The sequence below is a fragment of the Eurytemora carolleeae genome, unplaced genomic scaffold, assembly GCF_000591075.1.
Source record: "Eurytemora carolleeae unplaced genomic scaffold, Eaff_2.0 scaffold12, whole genome shotgun sequence".
Classification (NCBI taxonomy): domain Eukaryota; kingdom Metazoa; phylum Arthropoda; class Copepoda; order Calanoida; family Temoridae; genus Eurytemora; species Eurytemora carolleeae.
In genome coordinates this window covers 665734-682162 of record NW_019396142.1, presented here as the reverse complement: position 1 = coordinate 682162, position 16429 = coordinate 665734, and the positions used below count along the sequence as shown (strand labels likewise).

General features: G+C 35.1%; 4 protein-coding genes and 1 long non-coding RNA gene across 5 annotated transcripts in view; 2 read left to right on the top strand and 3 right to left on the bottom strand.

Moving 5' to 3' along the window:
* The window catches only part of LOC111696211 (uncharacterized), a 28071-nt gene extending 27412 nt beyond the window's left edge, over positions 1-659 (bottom strand). Inside the window, exon 1 of the mRNA XM_023465759.1 lies at positions 320-659. Within this exon, the coding sequence (XP_023321527.1) occupies positions 320-639 (320 nt within the window). The 5' untranslated portion in view covers positions 640-659. The remainder of the gene's footprint in view (positions 1-319) is intronic.
* LOC111696217 (ADP-ribosylation factor-like protein 6-interacting protein 4) lies at positions 652-3693 on the bottom strand. Its single transcript, XM_023465765.1, has 3 exons — positions 3203-3693; positions 1110-1212; positions 652-801 (listed from the first exon to the last, which is right to left on the bottom strand). The coding sequence occupies exons 1-3, from the start codon at positions 3481-3483 to the stop codon at positions 745-747; spliced, it is 441 nt and encodes a 146-aa protein (XP_023321533.1). The 5' UTR covers positions 3484-3693; the 3' UTR covers positions 652-744.
* A 2759-nt stretch (positions 3694-6452) lies between these two features.
* Positions 6453-7421, bottom strand: LOC111696218 (uncharacterized). Its single transcript, XR_002764029.1, has 3 exons — positions 7157-7421; positions 7001-7102; positions 6453-6876 (listed from the first exon to the last, which is right to left on the bottom strand). It is a non-coding gene; the product is annotated as an uncharacterized LOC111696218 (long non-coding RNA).
* Positions 7422-8804: 1383 nt separating this feature from the next.
* LOC111696215 (uncharacterized) lies at positions 8805-14335 on the top strand. Its single transcript, XM_023465763.1, has 10 exons — positions 8805-9124; positions 9383-9476; positions 9836-9993; positions 10606-10731; positions 10938-11017; positions 11163-11245; positions 11449-11605; positions 12709-12796; positions 13461-13545; positions 14057-14335. Exons 1-10 carry the CDS (start codon positions 8942-8944, stop codon positions 14227-14229), a joined length of 1227 nt encoding a protein of 408 aa, XP_023321531.1. The 5' UTR covers positions 8805-8941; the 3' UTR covers positions 14230-14335.
* A 19-nt stretch (positions 14336-14354) lies between these two features.
* Positions 14355-16114, top strand: LOC111696216 (trafficking protein particle complex subunit 2-like protein). Its single transcript, XM_023465764.1, has 4 exons — positions 14355-14432; positions 14798-14883; positions 15285-15398; positions 15853-16114. The coding sequence occupies exons 1-4, from the start codon at positions 14361-14363 to the stop codon at positions 15995-15997; spliced, it is 417 nt and encodes a 138-aa protein (XP_023321532.1). The 5' UTR covers positions 14355-14360; the 3' UTR covers positions 15998-16114.
* Positions 16115-16429: the final 315 nt, after the last annotated feature.

Sequence of the window (16429 nt, the reverse complement as noted above, 5' to 3'; positions counted from 1 at the left end):
TCTCTGTTTGTCTGTCTGATCCTATATCGTGAACATCTTGACCGACTTGTATCAAATGAGGAACTCATTAAAGTCACGGGAATGTTCTTAGCTTTTTTAAGTATTTGTTCAGTTTTCTAGAAAAGTTTATTTTCCAGGCAAAGATCCCAAGCTAGTTAAAATAGTTAAGACTCGAATTGCATAAAAGAAATCATCAGACTTTAAGTATAAAATTAAGTGGTTAAATCTAAAAGCCTACACCCCCCCCCCTACCCGGATGGAAGGCATAAACCTTAATAGTTTGTTTTCAATCGTCTTTTTATTAAAAATTAATAACTACCTTTTAGGGCTCTCAGTAGGTAAGAAGTCAGAAGAACGGTTTAACAGAGACATTTCATTTTTCTCCGGGCTCTCCGGAGGGAGATCATTACTTGATAATTCAAGATCGGAGGCTTCCGGAGGTAAGTCATTGGAGGATATATTATGGAGGGAGATGTCTGGGAGATCATTGGAGGATAAATCATGCTGAGAGATGTCTGGGAGATCATTGGAGGAAATATTGAGATCATTGTGTTCTTCGACAGATTCATTGAGCGGGCCCTGCTCCACTCCGTCACAGAAGTTTCCGTTAGCATCAGAGCTGGACCTAGAGTCAGACATTTTACATTTTAATCTGAAATTTTAAATAATAAATAGAAGGTTTGGATTTGAAAACCCAAATAACAAATAACACAGATAAGAAATGCAAGGTTTTTACATAAATATTCATTTAAGCTGTCTCGCTAAACTTTTCTGGAAACCAGCTCCGTCAGCCAGAGTTGCCTGAAATAATTTAAAATTAGGATTCATGAAGAAGTGTTTATACAAACAATAAATAAAATTCTGAAACTTTGAATTAAAGTATGAAATATGAAAACTGTTTATAATGTGTGTACAATGAACTTTGAAGCTACAGACAGGTGAGTTTGATGGTGTTACTAAAGATGGAGAAAATCATGGCGGTTAGGGACAAAATTATGCAATATACCCTAGGTAAACTTAAATTTTTATTTTGATAAATTAGTCAGAAAACAACTAGAGTTGTCTCCTCCAAAACGGTTATTTAAAACCTTATTGAAGGATGGCTAGACCTGTTTATTGATGGCTTGTTGGCGCTCCTTGGAGACACATTCTTCCATAATCTCTCCTGATCCTCGAACCAACCTCATCCTTCCAGTATCCTCATCAAATACCCTGGAATTCGTTTTTAGCTATTTAATCCTGTGGATAAGTACCTTTCCACTATGATAAATATTAGGATCCAGTTTATAGGGTTTCTTTCATACACTTTTACATCTTTCTTAACCCTATTCCTGCTGAGGGGGGGAGCAATTTGACTACACCCCTTGAAGTTTTTTACATAACTCAAAAAGTATTGGTCTGAGGCTGTCAAAATTTTCTAACTTTTCCTATGCCCATAGCCCTCCCTTTAGGTCTAAAACTGAGCTTTTATATACTGACAGCATGAATCCTCACGCAAACTGCCAGAATGACTAATTTATCCTGTAACAAACCAGATATTTGTTTTGATCCACTTTCAGATGTCTGATTTTGATAATATTTAGCTTTTTGGAAAGCTATGACATGTGGAAACGGTTTTCACAAGTTTAGCAAAGAAAATTTTGCAAATTATTTGCATACAACCCGTTAAAAGAAATTGGCACATTTTTTTTTTAATAGCACATCAGGTTTTTAAAATTTCGCATTTTTTTGCATATTTGAAATGATATTTCAAAAATATTGATAATATAAGGGGGGGGGGAGGCATAAAACGTATTACTCTCCGGAAAATTTAAACAGTGGTTAAACACAGCTTAGAATTGTCGTAGGAGGCTGATTTTTTGCATGCAAACTGAGAATTATGTATATTACATGCATTTTTTGGTTTTAAAGGAATCTGAGCAAAAGTGCGCGCGCGCGCTTTTTGTAAAAATTGCGACTTTTTTGACAGTAAATCAATGTTAACTTCATTAATTGCACTTGAAAATTTTTCCTGACGCTCTTGAAACAAATATGCGCTAAAAAAATTCACCTCCAAAGGCTTAAATGTCCGCGCGCGCGCGCAATAAAAGAAAATATCTTTGAATACTTTTGTGCTAAGTTTGGCCCAAGTTAGAATAACAGTTGCATGTGATACATCAAACTATAGCAAAATTGGGACAAGGAATTCATTTCCGAGGTCAAAATAGACATTGGAGCATTCTGACCGGCGCGCTAGTAGCTGGCAGTTTCATTATGGGTCATCTTCCCACATATTTACATGTTGTATGTCGATTTATAGGTAATTTGGCATGAGGAATTCATTTCTGAGGTCAAAATAAATATTCGAGCATTCTGACCGGCGCGCCAGTAGCCGGTAGTTACATTATGGGTCATCCTGTCATATGTTTTGCATGTAGTATGTCGATTCTGGGGTACTGGAAACAAGATTCTCTTTCTTAGGTAAGAAAAATTAAGTTTCAGAACTCTGATCGGCGCGCTGCTGGCCATAGGGTAATTATGGGGTCCACCTATCATAGTTTTTCTAAAGTTCCAGGACATAACGGAAAGCATCTTTAAATTGCTATAGTTTGATGTATCACATGCAACTGTTATTCTAACTTGGGCCAAACTTAGCACAAAAGTATTCAAAGATATTTTCTTTTATTGCGCGCGCGCGCGGACATTTAAGACTTTAGGGGTGAATTTTTTTAGCGCATATTTGTTTCAAGAGTGTGAGGAAAAATTTTCAAGTGCAATTAATGAAGTTAACATTGATTTACTGTAAAAAAGGTCGCATTTTTTCGCAAAAAGCGCGCGCGCGCACTTTTGCTCAGATTCCTTCAAAACCAAAAATGCATGTAATAATAATTCTGAGTTTGCATGCAAAAAATCAGCCTCCTACGACAATTCTAAGTTATGTTTAACCACTGTTTAAATTTTCCGGAGAGTAATACGTTTTATGCCCCCCTCCCTTTTATGGACATTCTTTTTTCAAACATTTAGACTTTAAATTACTGGAATTTGATAGGGTTAATTTCTAACGAATAGAAAACATACCGAGATTTGTGGTTCTTTTGATACATTTTGAATTAATATTTTGGCAATTGAATCTTGATCCGCATGCTGAATTGATAGGAGGGGGGGGCCAAAAATCGTTCTCATGGAAATTACCAACTTAACTATTAAGTTGTTACTAACCCACCTACGAATGTGATTCTGTTGTTTCTCCCATTCTTCTTTAGTCATCGGAGCACGCTTTTTATGTACTTCACTCCGTTCTTCATCACCATTCTTCTCAGGACTTCGCTCCTTCTCATGTTTATGCTTTTTTTCTTTTTTACTTTTCTTTTTCTTATCTTTCTTGGCTTTCTTTTCTTTCTTCTTCTTTTCCTTTTTAAATTTAGATTTTTTATGCTTTTTAAATGCCTGCATGTGCTCTGTGTCTGATAAATCGGACGATTCCTTTTCTCTCTTTCGTTTCATTTTAAGAAAATTCTAATTTATTTTACAGAAATGTAAATTTGTAATGTACTACCACAGTCTACTACTTCTCTATAATGTTTGATATCATGCTAACTTAACTTTATTCCGTTAATTAGTTTACAAGTTCAATTATTTTCTCGCGCGGTTTATAACAGCAGGAGAGGAGAGTTTCGTGAGTCAGATGTTTTCTGTTGGGACAAAAATAGAGACGACTTTAAACAGGGAGGACGCAACAAATATATTTTTTTCCTTCCGTTAGAATAGGAATTAAGAAATTCTTTAATTATTTTTGGAACGATTTTTTTTCATACGAAACTTTTAAAATGTCATTTCTATAAAACATAAAAATTAATTGAAATATTAAAGTTGCATTATTCAAGTTCAAGAAGACAAATGCCGCTGATCATTTTACAGCTACATTGCGGCGGGTGGAATGGTGCGCGCACTGCTCACAACTTATCATTATAATTTACATATTTTTAATAAATGTAGTGCCTTTCATTGGTTATCAATTTATAAAATTCTTGATTTATATAGCGTTTATTGTCATTTTNTCTTTTTTTCAAATGTCGTTTCTACAATCATCCTCTGTCAACAGTTTAGAAGATCTAACTATAACCAATTTTGTCAGTACCTGTTTGTCTGAAGCTCAGATCCGGAAAGCTTTTGAACCGTACGGTGAGTTGTTGGAGTGTGACGGGGCTGTTGGAGGCCCTGCTGATGGTTGGGTCATGGTTTCTGTTCATGACCAGAATGTTGCTACCACACTCATCCAGGGACTCAAGAATGAGAAACATACGATTGGTAAGATCAGTTATGAATTTTTTTTCGTACGAATATTATAAATTGAACATAAATTTAAATTAAAAAATTGCTTTGATTAAGGTGAGAGTATAAAGTTGCTTGGTTCTGCAGATGGGCCTGAGAACGGAGTTGGTCCAACTAATTCTTTCAACACAAACATTTGTCTCCGGTGTGGTCGGAGCAACCACCTTGAGTCAGATTGTAGATCTAAAGATCAATTCTGTGTTAAGTGTAAAAAAATAAATGCAGAGTATGCTCTGGGTCATCGGGACAGTATTCACGAGGTGAAAGACTCTGCAGTGAGACTCAAGGTTGTAAAATTACTCGGTCCAAGACCGTTTTTCGAGTGGGCAGAAGCTAAAATGGCTGCTTGTGACGGGGTTCAGATAATAACCAAAAGATCTGCGATCGTGTCAGATTCGGATAAGTTTGAAAGTCCAGATGCATTCGGTGGAACAAATAGTCTCCTTTCTGCCGTTGACTTTGGCGAGGTGGGCGGTTTAAAGAGCTTCAACCTGACTAACTCTAAGATCCTAGAGATTGTTTCACACAACAACCTTCTGCTCATGGAACGCTTACGGGAGACAGTTGAAGATTGTAATCGCCAGCTTAAGGAGAAGGATGATCAGATCAGGTTTGGTTTTTACGATGAATCTTACGATTATTGACCTTTTTTATGATAAAGGAGAATTTGACAAACCTAGATCATTCCTCTTGTCAATTATTGTATTCCTCATCCAGTCCGCATGGCTAATTTTACCCTTATTTGTAGCTTGAAATCCATTTTTCACTGTTTTGTAAGGTTGTTATCTGTAAGTATATTGTTTTGAGAAATATTCATGGAATAAGGATAATATGTTGTATAAGGGGTATATACTTTCCCCAATTTAACGAATAAAACACTGAAGGAAAGTTTTCCAAAGAGATGGGAGTGAAAAAAAATAAATACACCCCTGCTTTTACACTCTAAATGTTCAGACGTCTGCAGAACCTCCTGAGTAACCAGGAGGAGAACACCCGAACCCTAACTAACAGATTAAACACAAACCAGGAGTTTGAAAACAAAGTCAAGAAATTTTTCGGTGAGAACGAGGATTTTCACAAGAAAAAGGTTACCGAGCTGCAGAAGCAGAACCAGGACCTGGTCAGACGGTTGGAGGAGAGTGAGAAGTCCAGGATGGAGAAGGTTTTGGAGGAGAATGATTCCACGAAGGTAATTGTGAAATTTTTTAAAACAGACGTTTTATTTATGACCGTTCGGAACATCAGTGTACTTTTCCTCTAATTGATGTCAATACTATTTAACGTAAGCCTCCCATTTTTAAGTGTTACAAATTAATTTTAAATCGGAGCAGTATTGTTTGTAAACGTCGTTGTTTGAATTGAATGAAACTTATTCTTGCCTTTTTAGAAAGTTACTTACACACTCCGTAGTCTATTTTTTAGTTTCTTTAAAATTACATTAAGGCTAGTCCGTTTTAATAAGATTTTTTATATCGTGCTTTTACTATAAGGAAAATACCACGAAGTAGTATTATCTCTCTGTAAATAGTAAATACTGAAGTTGTGTTAAATATTGACTATCACTGAAATCCTTGAGTTTAGGTCCGTGGTGAGGTTGAGAAACTAACTGGTGTAACGGATAGTATAATGAGTAAGGTGGAGCAGGTATTTGCGGTGGTGCAAGGTCTAGATGTCGGAGGAATTATTAAAACCGATGGCAAAGGTAATATCCTTTTATTCTTCTAGGTCGGGGTGGGGGGAGGGCTCTTTGGTTCATTCATTTTTCAATTCTTTGATTACCCACAATATACAGGGTTACCCACAAAGAAAGAGATTTTAGCGACGATTGTACGGAATTTTTACGGTCTGTTGCCATATATTTCAGATTCTCGGAAAATGTGAAGTTCTTTCATCCTTTAGCAAATCCTTAAATCCTTAAAGACCACAATCAAGGGAAAGACTTAATTTTCACTTGGAATCGTCATATTTTAAGAGTTACAAATCGTCTTTACAGTCTCATCCATTGTGGGTAAACCTGTAGCTACCTCGTGGTGTAGCTAGCCTTGATATGTGTATATTAATCAAGGAGATGGTAAAGTTGACCCAATGGCTGGAAGTACTGCTGCTCTGCTCCATAACAAGGTGGATAAGGTGATTGTTTCTTCAATTTTTTGATTTGAAGGAAATTGAATCTATCTGTTAAAGTTCAATATACAGGGTTACCCACAAAGAATGAGATTTCAACGACGATTGTACGGAATTTTTACTGTCTGTTGCCTAATTGTGCATTTCTCACCTAATTTTCAATTAGGTCGGGCCAGGTCCTCACGCCAAATGCTGGACGCAGGCTCAGTCGTCATACTCATATTCGTAATCATTGAATATAATATAATCTGTATATTAATGGGATATATGCAATCATTTGAATATCATGACAACAATCGGAAATTTTCTTATATACTCCGCCAGGAGTCCTGAAAATAATCCTAACATAAACATAAACCCATTTCTCACACGCTTCTTTCTGTAAATATCCACAGTTCATTTATTGTCTAGGAACAGGGAAAGCACGTCTTGCGGTGGAAACTGAAAAAATAAATCTCAATATTTATCAGTTCCATATAATTTAACAATTTTTAAAGCAATACCATCGACTAATCATTATTTTACAATCAATCAATCACACGAATATATTAAAAAGAGTGCTTACATTTGGTGCATCGACTGAGTGGGTGGAGCACCGTCCACGTAGGTATATTTCTTGACGAGACTGTTTATTTAACCGGATCCCCTTATCTCCGAAGGTTCACTTCTTGAATAGTTTATATTAGATTTAAATTCACTTTAAATCATCGTTTTAACACACCTGTCATCGTTCTGACCAGAGCTCACGAGATCAGGAGGGTATTTGTTTCCTGGTTTGAGAATATTTGGCTCTCACCCCAGGTTCAGCATACACCTCTTCAGCTCCAAACTAACAGGTTGTCAACTCCAGGGTTGAGAACAACAATCTCCATTCAATCTTCAACTCAATATCAACACTCTCCTTCAAGTCCTGAATACGTTAGAGTAGAGAATAGTCAAGATTGCGAGTACCGTGTACAGCAACGGTACAGCAGTATAGGAGATATAAACACACCTGTGAATAACTCATGGCTGTAATAACAGGACAGCTTCATGCTCACAGGTCCAGAGAGTACAGCGTCTCCTTATCCAGGTCAAACCAGGATTATATAGTACCAGTACAATCTTCTTCCGTCGAGGTACAGGTACAGCAGTAGCTCCAGAACTACTGTTTGTAGTACAGTCTTCTTGTACAAGTGTCAGAACAACACCTGTCTTCCGTTTCTCAAACCAGTTAGATGTGGTCAGGATGCAACGATATTGTCCTCAGCTCCTGAACAGGGGTATATATTGTCGATGCACCGGCGAGGGATAAGATCAGGGTACAACAACGTGTACACTGTTCCCATGTACAAGTAATACAGTACGTTAAGGAATGTACAGTATTATAATATTTCTCAAACCTTTTGTTTATATCATAGAGAAATTATTAATTATTTGCATTCAAACAAGACCATATTGTTTGGTCTGAAAAAGGCCTCTAATTAAATATTTTAATGAATGTTTTGGGAGTAAATAGGTTTACATACATGGTTACATTTTTAAGATTGATGGTATTGCACGTACTTCCTTTTATATTTATAAGTTTAAAATCGTTTTACTTTAATTTTTTTAGATAAAACTTTCAGTTATACAATAAAATTAGGCTAAATATGCTTTCAATCAACAGGGTAAAATATTCGTTGAACAGGGCTAAATATGGGCTAAAATTAGGGTTAAATGGAAAGTACTATACATCTTCTGCAGCTTGAAGATTGATGATTAGGTGCGGATCTAGCTCTCGTTGTAGTTCAAGGTTTATGTGAGCACTGGGTTCGTCACTCCTCGTCACTTCCTAAATAGGGCTTTAGATATAGGTTTTACACTAATATTTCTGATTCTCTGAAAATGTGAAGTTCTTTCATCCTTTACCAAATCCTTAAATCCTTAAAGACCACAATCAAGGGAAAGACTTAATTTTCACAAATCGTCTTTACAGTCTCATCCTTTGTGGGTAAACCTGTAGCTACTTCGTGGTGTAGCTAACCTTGATATGTGTATATTAATCAAGGAGATGGTAAAGTTGACCCAATGGCTGGAAGTACTGCTGCTCTGCTCCATAACAAGGTGGATAAGGTGATTGTATAGCATATATCTTTTATAAATTATTTAATTATACTGACTTATTTTATTCAACCTTTTGTTAAGAATTTAGTTGACAATTTTTTTTGAATAACTCAATTCTACTTTTTTCATTTGTTAATTCTTTAAAGCTGTGAAAATATCGGTGGGGTGTTAGATCTTCTCATATCTTAATACCATTGCCGCAGTTTCAATTTTAGATAAATTCAACAATATGTTTGTTGCTCTTAGCTGGAGCTGGTATAAAAACAGCCTGACCTGATTTTTATTTATATTTTAATTTGCAGAAGTTGACGGAGAAGAAAAGAAGTCTAAGAAGAAGAAGGACAAGGATAAGGATCGTGAAGGCCGAGGAAGGAAAAGATCAAGATCTCGAAGTGTCGAGAAGAAACGAAGATCAAGATCTATGAGTGGAGAACGGTTATCCACCCTGGCGGTCCTCCCTCCTGCAGCTATTGATCATGAGTTTGAGGAGAACAAGTGGGCCTTGAACATGACCCTGATAGGAGACGCTCACTGGAAATCCTTGCATAAGGTGGAAGACACCAAGAACGTTGTTCTAAGAATGGAGAAAAAAGTAAATTTCAAGGTAAAACTCCTATTTTTTATTTATACCATGAAATATGAAGAGCGTAGTATTGGTCATTTGTTTTAAGTTTATGACTTCTCTTCTTTCATCATTCGACTAAACATAGATATTTTTGCTATATTTTTTATTAACTTGAACAAATTGTGACAATCCCCTTAGCTTGGCCCATGGCAGGTGGTGTGGTTTGTTTGTCCTTTTTACGTTTTTGTTTTTGCTCCAGACCGACGAATAAACTTGACAGATGTGTATTTATTTTAGATTCTGTGCAATGAAAATGAGACTCTATCATCACTGTATGATGATACAAGAGACATGCTCCTGGTGAACCTCTCTCAAGCATGTGTTAAAGTTGGTAAGAATTGAACTTAAGTCTTTATAGATTACTAGGCTTATCCCCCTTTCCTATTAACAATTATAGGCTTGTAGCTTTTAATTATTTCCCTAAAAATTGTCATTTTTAAACATTCTCAATTTTTCGTGGATTTTTCCTTTTAAATTGGCACATTTTCAAAAAAACTATGTCGACATTTTCCGTTTGAAATTTTCAATTTCAATGTGGATTTCTGTAAAAAATTTGGACCCGATGGGTTTAGCAGTTTTTGTTTTGTTTTATTATCTACAAACAGACAGACAAGAAAAGTTTATATATAGATGAATTTTTGAATGTAAATCATGAAATCCTAGATTAATAACATTATATCTTGTATACAGGAATATCTATTGGTACAATGGATCTGTCGGATCCGAACCTGATCACGTTAAAGGATGCTCCTATGGACGAGGTTAAGAAAAGAAATGAGCCAAAGCTGATGTCCAAAGCTCGTATTTTCAAGGATTTGGTTCTTAACCTTGTCAGACAGAATAAACAGGTAATTATCAGAAAACAATCCAACAAGAAGATTTTGTGGACTTTTTTTTCTTCAAAATAATATTACTTGTTTTTAAGAATATACACATGGCCAGTCAGCAAACATGATTAGACATGACTTAATAAAAAAAATCGGGTTAAAAACAAATTTGGCGTGGAAAATTTTATTTAAACAGCGAAACTGAGTTTCATAAAATTTCGACATTGTCTTCAATTTGTGAATGTTAATAATATTAACAATATTAGAAACATGTTTTGATATTGTCTAAAGAGACGGTATTTAATCGTAATTTTCATTGACCCCTCCATGCAAAACCCCTTGAACCAAAATCGGATAAAGAATGTGGAAGATAGCGTAATTTTTATGACTCTCTGACTTTCTCCATTGCTTCTTGGTAAGCAAGAAACGTGCATTGTGCCCGTAACTTTCGTAGAGAGACCGCAAATGAAAATAAACAGTTTGAAGATACAAAAATATAAATATCTATTTCATTTTTGATCAGACAAAGCTTTTAAGAGTACTGTTGTAAAACTGGCATAGTCATCTTTGCATGGGGATCACTTGAAATTACGCTTACAGTCCCTTTAAGTTGTCCAAACTTTATCTGATCAGGTGATAGTAATGATACCTCCTCATGGAGAGGAGAGGATTGAGGTTCATGCACACTGGGAGGAGATCCTACTCAACAAACTCAAGGATATCCGCTTCCCAAACATTAAAATTCTAAATATGGCTCAGGTAAGGAAAAAAAACTATAAATTACCTCGACTATTAACAATTTTGCTGAACAAAATTATTCTACTAACAAATTTGTAGTTAAAACAATTTGAATGAAATTACTACCTTCAATCTTGTGTTTTTCTAAAAACTTGCGGATTTGTTTTCATCATATTTCGCGGATTACTTTAAACCTTCAAATCTTATTTTTATATTTGAATGTTTAGACGATGAGAAGCTCGATGTCTGAGTTTAGGAACAACAAGGAGTATCTTGATATGTGGCTTCTTCCTCATCATAAACCAAGGTATTCATAATCATTTAGAAGAATATTGTCTAGGATAGCGAGATAGAAACTTTGGTAATTTATCAGTTTATTAATTAATTTTTTCTCAAATATTTTGCATATTTTAATAATTATACTTAAATTGCATTTAACTATTGTGCTCTAGAAAATATCTGTCTGACTATGGAACTCGACGACTATTCTACGCATTGCGTAAAACGGTGACTGCTAGAACTCCACATCAAGCAGGTTTTTGATTCTTTAAAACTTTATAGACCTTGTATAACTGTTTTCTTTTATCCGTCGGTTTACACTTTTAAATATCTGATTATAGATGTACTTATGAATGATCAAATAGTCAAAGTTAGAAAAACGGGGTGGCTAAAATAACGGGTTTAGAAATTTATAGTTGTATTTTACTGAATATATTTATTTTTACTGAATATATATAGACATGGGTAACTGGCCTACATCACAAACACACCCTCTGCCCACACCCCAGATCAGTAATCTTCCTCCGCCAGCATACAATCAAGGATTTTCATCCAAATCTATGGCGAATATGTCGGCCATTGCTCCTCCAAGACTTGAGGACTATCCTTGTCCTAGGTTAGTTCAGTTAAATCTTATTTTTGATGAGGACGCATGATTTTCATACATCTAATTTCGGGGCAAAATATTCTTTCATAATGGGGTGATTTTTAAGAAAAAAAACACCCCTGTGCGTCTATTTCAGGAGACATTAGTTCCAAAACTAACACTTGGCCCATTTCTAACACTGATTGTTAGAATTGTTAGAAATGGGCACAAATTGAAAGACTGGGTTTTTGGGATCCCAGTCCATATCCAGAGTAAAAGTCGATAATAAAAACTATAACCAACATTTTATTAAACTTGACGAGGACAATTATTCCCAATTTTAAACTTTTAAAATCAACATCATAATAGGAGTTCTTTTATATTAAAGCTCTTGACCGTTTTCAAGACGATGTTAGGTTTTCCATTTTTCGAAAATATCCTGAATTTGAAACATTGTCGCGTTTTCGAGACAAAACCCACTTTCCCGTTTTTGAGTTTAATCCAGAATTGAGAATTCAAAACAAAACTCACTTTGATAACTTACAAAATAAATCACTGAAAACAAAAATTATCTCATGAAATATGAAGAGTGAAGTGAAGACTAAATTAACTTCTGAATTATTTCTACAATCTAAGTTTCCTCATTTTATCTAACCGATACCGGTTTGTTGCACGGTACGAGGTCCTCCAGTACACCAAGCAGTGTACCTTGGGGTCCACCTCCAGGCATATGATGTATGATATGTTCCGAAAACGCGACATGAGCTGAAATCCGGTAATTGTCTCAAAACCAGGATATGTTCCTAAAACGCGACATGAGCTGAAATCCGGTGATATGTTCGAAAATGAAATCAAGAATCATCAAAAACTAATTCTAACACCTTATTATTAGTTTAAAATTGACATTAAATGTTTCAATATATAGTTTTAGCCATTTTTTTTTTATAAATATACGGTGTAATTTTATTCTACTCGACTTGGATTTAAAGATATATACTCTTGAAAAAGATAACTTTGCAGATTTTGCCAATTTCTAACACTCAGTGTTAGAAATGGGCCAAGTGTTAGTTTTGGAACTAATTTCCCCTGTATTTCTCGGCAATAGTTTTGATGAATTTAATATATATTTTCAGATGTACACGTCCAGGACACACTCCTGATACATGTAAGAGTAAGGATAAGGTCTGCAGAAACTGCAACAATGTTGGACACTTTGTAGAGGTTAGTTTTATATTCTCCCTTGACTCAGTTTCATCATCCTGGATCCATCCGGATAAAAATGTTTCCGGAAAATTTTAAATTTTTATCCTTTTCAGTTCCACATTTTAGTAAGTATTTTTGTTAACAAAAGATCTGACCGAAAAAAAGTCAGTAAGGACTTCTCCCCTTATCTGTTTAATGGATTTGGTTAGTGATTTGATTCGATTCCTTACCTTGAGGGCGAATTTAAAGAATTTGAGTCGCGGCTTAAATTTAAGCTGCGGTTCAAATATGGTTGGTTCCACTTAAAGTTTTATTCAATTTTTCAAAATTTAAGACGGCGCTCAATTGAAACCGGTTTTTGGAGGATTTGAGACGCGGTTTAAAATTCATTCAATTCGGACTCTGGATCCATACTATAAAAAATATTTCCTGTTAAAAAAATGTGGGAATATTTTACTGCATTTCTGAATTTGACGCAATACCTTTTATTTAACAATAGATCTTGACTGACAAGTTTACCAGAAACTAGACGCAAACTGTTGAATAGAGTGCGAGGCAATACTAGCTTTTATTTCTATTTTGTTAAGATTTATTATCCTGGCTCAAACTTATAGAAGGGTTAATGTAGTGTATGAAAGGTTAATACAGGAAAGGAAAAGTTTCATGATAATATTTCTTATAGGTTCATGATGTAACGGACGAAAGGTTTAGACAGTTAATCGTGAGTGTCCTAAAAATAAATCTATGGGATAATGGCAAGCTATCAGGTATTTATAGTCCCCCCCCCCTCTCCCATTTTCGCCTTCAAAACTAGACATAAGATTCAGGAAGCCTGAGTTGTATTGAGTCATTGACATCCCCTCAAATTCCAATAAAAACTAATGCTTTAAAGGGACTGTATGCGTCGTTTTAAGGGACCCTCTTTGCAAAGATGGCAGCGCCCCATTTTCAAGGACACCGTAGAGACCTGAATCTGATAAAAGATGTGTTAGATACCGTCGTTTTTCTGACCTGATAAGTATTCAATTCTAAGATAATTTCTCCAATTCTTATTATAGGCAAAAATCGCGTAAGTCACTTGCAGAAGAACTGCAAATGAAAATAAATAAAGCAACAAAAACATGGATATCTAATTCATACTTGATCAGACAAAGCTTTTGAGGGTACTGATATAAATCGTACATTGCCATCTGTGCCAGTAGGGTCACCTGGAATTACGCTTACAGTCTCTTTAAACTTATAAAAAAATTAATATTCCTTATTTGTTTTCTGTTCTAGGAGGTTTTGATGGAAACCATCACGGAGATTATGAACCTGAAATAAAACGAGGACGGAATGATCAACCTGCTCTACACAAGAGAATCCCCTTGGATCAGCTTGCTGAGATGGAGCAATCCAGGGATCAGAGAGGGGATGGATGGGGTGGACGGGGAAGAAATGATTACTATTGATAACTGGCCGATGCGGAAGTAGAATTCAGAGAAAGAGCATTTTATCATTTAAATCCAATCATTGTTGTTATACATTATCATATAAATAAAACAGTGTTCAACAGTTCAAATATAACTTTTTTTCAGAGAAAATGGCGGTTTGTGTCGCAGTCATTGGTAAAGAAAATAGTCCGCTTTATATCTGTTGTGTTAATCCAGAACAGGTTTTTATTTATAAAAATATTTATTTCTGTAATTCAGCAAGTTCATGGCCTAGTTTTCGTTTTTGTATATAGTCTGATTTTGATGAATAAAATCAAATCTGTTTTGATTAATAATTCTGGCGATTATAAGCATGTCTAGTTATGGCCATATTGTAAAGTTTAAATCTGGCTGAAAATCCAGAAATTTGGAACGAATTAAAAGTCTAACCCTAAAGAAGGATGCCTCCAGCAATCCCTGTACAATATGATTTTATTTGATTTGATTGGTCTGGATTTTATTGATGGAAGAAGTGGATGAACAGACCCCTTTATTGAAGATGTTGCAAAATAAAAACTTAAATCATTAATATTCTTTATTTGTTAAGGAGTTGGGTTTCCACTACAGCCTGCATACAAGTCTAGATGTTATTGAAGAGAAATTAAATAATTCTAACAAGAGTAACGATCAAAGGTGAAATATTTTTTTAATGTTTTTAAAAGAAATATATAGATTGATTTTACGTTTACCGAGGAGGGTTTATTGAGGTAAACCCAGGAAGACTGAATAACCGTGGTTTGTGTCTTAAATAAGCGGCGGTATGATGCATTCGGGCAAAATCGTAGCCTTTTCACGTATTTCTGAAACTTCTGAACCTCTAATGATAAACTGATAACTCGCTAGGAATTTTTAAAATTGAAAACTTAAAATTGTTAAATGCAATATTTAATTTATTAACGAAACCACCTAACCTAGTGCTGTTAATATTGTTAGAAAAAGGATTAACAATTCTTCCCCAGTGTATGTTAGGTCCAACCAGATTTAAATGTTTATAAAATTAATTTTAATATTTACTATATCTCCTAATTGTTAAGGGATCTGTACCTGGGTACTCTCTACTCTACTGAACACCAGAAAGTGTTCGGTTATGTTACCAACACTAGAGTTAAATTCATCATCATTGTAGATAATTCAAATACAAACCTCAGGTATGGTTTCTATAAGAATATGACCAGATATTTAGCCAGTTTCTTATTTTACACCCCCCCCCTTATATTCTTAATAATAGTTACACTTTTAAGTCAGAACTTTTGTATTGTGAACCTCGGGATCAAGCATTGATCTTAATCCTATGCAGACCTACGGATTCATTTAATTTCTTTTCGTTTTCCCGTTTTCGACATTCCCTGCAGGGTTAACTGAAATGAAGGGATAAAGCATTGATCTCACTCTTAAAAGTGCTGACATTGGATATCTGGATCAAGTGTTCAATATTATTGATACTTCAATGTTTGAAGGAAAATTGTAACAATGAAAGAGCATTATGTCTAAGCTTTGATAGTCCCAGAAGTATGTTAGAAAATTGTATTGTAAGCACACATAAAACAGAGTAAAATTATCTCTAAATTCTTTAATAATAATGTTAATTTTGTTTTATTTTAGGGATAATGAAATCCGTCAGATGTTCCGAAAAATCCACATAGCGTACACGAACGTGATCTCCAATCCGTTCTACACTCCGGGAACTAAAATATCTTCCAAACAGTTCAACTCAGTGATCAACAGTGTACTCGGGATCCGGGACTAATCTGTGCCAAACTTTTGGAAAAATTTAACTCGAATTTATTTAGTTAATTAATTAATTAATTCTCCTGTTTATCTGTGATACTTGGATCTATCTTTAACCTTTGTTTATGATTTCAGATGAATATTTATACAGGATCTAAACTAATGCTCCGCGGAGTAAATCAACCCATTCTAGCCCTGCAGTATAGATACCTTAGAGAAAATGAAAACTTTACGTTTGACTGGAGCAAGGTACCTGAAACACTGGAGAAAGAAAGGAAAAAATACGAAGAGTTTTCTGAGCTGATGGGAGATTCGAAATTTTCCAAACGTGATTTAAATATTCGAGAGATTGAGTATACAGCTTCTCAGAAACCCGAGGAATGGATTCATGTTCAGAGATTAGTTGAGATGTGTGCTCCCAAACAAATACCAGGTTGATAATATTATTAAT